General features: G+C 42.1%; 1 protein-coding gene across 1 annotated transcript; it reads right to left on the bottom strand.

Moving 5' to 3' along the window:
* Window positions 1-579: 579 nt before the first annotated feature.
* Window positions 580-2,421, bottom strand: LOC114176995 (zinc-finger homeodomain protein 4-like). Its single transcript, XM_028062203.1, has 2 exons — window positions 1,951-2,421; window positions 580-1,764 (listed from the first exon to the last, which is right to left on the bottom strand). The coding sequence occupies exon 2, from the start codon at window positions 1,572-1,574 to the stop codon at window positions 759-761; it is 816 nt and encodes a 271-aa protein (XP_027918004.1). The 5' UTR covers window positions 1,575-1,764; window positions 1,951-2,421; the 3' UTR covers window positions 580-758.
* Window positions 2,422-2,839: the final 418 nt, after the last annotated feature.

Genomic DNA, 2,839 nt, shown 5'->3' on the forward strand with positions numbered 1-2,839 from the left:
AGACAAAAATCCAAGGCAAAGCTGATTTAGCATTTTCTTTTTCTTCTTTCTGATCAATGTGTATACTTGGTGTACTTTGTAATTTTTCCCATGAGTTTATTGTCACAGATTAATAGTGAAAAACTTACCATTTGGAGGAAGAAAAACATTAAAAAATTAGTGATGAAGTGGTACATTTTTTTACCGCTTGAAAAATGATGTCAGAAGGCCCTACATATGATGCAGCACAACAGAAGCAGAATTTGTAAGGTGAAAGAGAAAGCAGCATACAAAAGCCCTATGTAATTCTATTAATACATATCGTACCTCAGAGTCTATTCATTGCATAGATTCCATGTTCTCATGACTTGAATGCTAGCCAGGTAGGTTGAAGAGGAGAGAATTAAACACCGCTCACTCAGAAACTCAAACTTCACGCAATGCAAATGCAAATGCAATTTCCTAAACTACAGCACATGATGGTATAGATGGAGATATTTCTGTAGTGTATATATTGGTAAGCAGTTACTAGAGAGAAGGGTTTCACTTTTAGGTAAGAAAACCAAAGGAGATGGTGATTAGAGAGAGAGAGAGAGTGTATTGAAGAAAGTCAACAAACACTTGCGGCTAGGCTAATGATTATACGTGGAGGAGAGTGGATGGAGTTTATAATACCAGTAATGATAACGATGATAATAATAAAGCACAAAAAACACAAAGCTAGATAAAAGATGATGGATGGATGGATAATTGTAATGATAATAATAAATTATTGTACTTTAAGCTGCTGCAGTAGGAGGATTCTTTTTGGCGAGATTGTGCTTATTGTTGTGCATCCAAACCTTGAGCACTCTTCGCTTCACCCCAATCTCTTGGCAGAACTGTTGCACCACGGACTCTTCTTGCTTCTGGATTTTCCACCCAACCCTCTCAGCAAAGTTGAGCATTTTCTCCTTCTGCTCCTGGGTGAACTTTGTCCTGAACCTTTTCTTCACTAGCTGGGAGGGTCTAGGCTGCACCATTCCCCCACCGTCTTCTTGTTCATCGGACTCCGAAGGGAGGTGACCAATGCTGTAGGGCATTATCATCTGGTGTGGTGGGACGCTTCTAGAAGGGAGGATGTTACCTGTAGGGTAGCCAAGAGCCTCGGGGGGGAGGAGGTTCTTGTGAGGGCCCAGAATGAGTCTTCTTCTGTTGAAGGGGTGGTAGTCACACGAAGATGGCTCACCCTCCACTTCCTTTCTGTGGAAGTTTCTGTGGCAATGGCAGGCTGAGCAGTTCAGAGCCTCTATGGTGCCTTCTTCCCCACTGGGCATGAACTCGCCGCATCCATCGGTGGCATTCCCTCCCATGGCCGCTGCATGGTTCTTCAGGCATTCTCTGTACCTCACCACTTTCTTGTACCCGTGATCCTCCTGCTGCATAGTGGGTGTGCCGTTGGTAGGCGCCGTGGAGGAGATAATGTGGTTGTGGCTGTGGTGTGGAGGGTCATGGTGAATCATGAGACCATGACCGTGTCCATTACCGTGTCCCCCACCATACGTAGTGCTGTTTATTGGGATTGGGATTTCTCCTTCTTGACTCGAAAGTTCCATTCCCTCCTCCTAGCTACCTTCTCTGGGGGTATAGTGCTACTAGAATATGATTGCAATCCTTGAAATCCTAGGGGTTGGCCTCAAACCTAATCTTTGAAAAGCTGAAGGGAGAAAAGTATATGGAGTGGCGTTGGAAGCAATTGAGTCGAGTATAGCAGCACTATGGCAGTAACAGCACCGACCTCATTATCTTCAGGTGAATTAAGAAGAGAAAGTGAGAAAGCACAGACTCAGAAGTAGGGCACACAGGATATGGTCATGAGAAGACAACTTTTTAAGCAAACAAGACACTTTCCCACTCTGGGTATTTTCTAATTTCTATCTCTTGAAAAGGAGACACACAGAGAGAGAAAGAAAGAGAGACAGACAAACTAACCGTCTCTATATCTCAGCCAGAAGATAATCAATGAAGACAGCTACAAACAAACCCTGTAGCTTTCTTCTTTTTTTTCCTTTTTTTTTTTTTTTAATTTCAGCCGGCTACAAGTGAAGAAGAATTGGAGAAGAGGAGGAGGAGGAAACTGACATGGATCAAACAGCTTGTGTTGCAGACATGGCTGGTTTAGAAGGAAAGAAAAGGATGATCTGGTTTTAGAGGGGAATCACAGTAATTAGAGTAATAGAAGGAAGCGTGAGGTGAAGAAGAGAGAGAAAGGGTGGATGGAGGAGAGTTTTGGTAGTGAAGCACTTAACAGGAGGTGCTTATAGAGGTGGTGTGGGAGGACAAAAAGGAGAGGACCAAAAAAAAAAGCAGATTTTAACAGACAAAGAGGAATGCAGAGTTGAGTATTTGGAGAGGGAGATTCAGATTAGAGACTCCAAAAAAAAAAAAAAAAAAAAGTGGGGTGTTTGCTTTGGTTTGCTTTGCTTGCACTATCAGCTATCGAGTTTACGCCATATAGAGGGGAGCAGTGTGTCAGATAGTGGTGAGGACAAAAGATGGCAGAGAGAGAGACAGACACAGAACCTTTCTCAAATTGAATTAACCGAAAGAAACGTTTTTTCAAAGTAAATAACTTAAACTTCCCTTCTTTATGTTCCAGCATTAAGCAAAAGCCATTCATAACCCAATAGGGGACAGAGTTAGACATCACCATAAATATTTTCATCAAGTTCGTTAGGGAGCCATTAACTTCAAAAACAGCATATTATAACTCTAAAGACTAGTATATTTCAGGTGAAGATGCACACAGGATTATTTGCTTCTCCTTTTTTAAGACCTATCTCTCTCTATCTCCCTTCTCACGTGGGGTTAACGTTTTACT

Source organism: Vigna unguiculata, chromosome 3 (assembly GCF_004118075.2).
Source record: "Vigna unguiculata cultivar IT97K-499-35 chromosome 3, ASM411807v1, whole genome shotgun sequence".
NCBI classification, from domain to species: domain Eukaryota; kingdom Viridiplantae; phylum Streptophyta; class Magnoliopsida; order Fabales; family Fabaceae; genus Vigna; species Vigna unguiculata.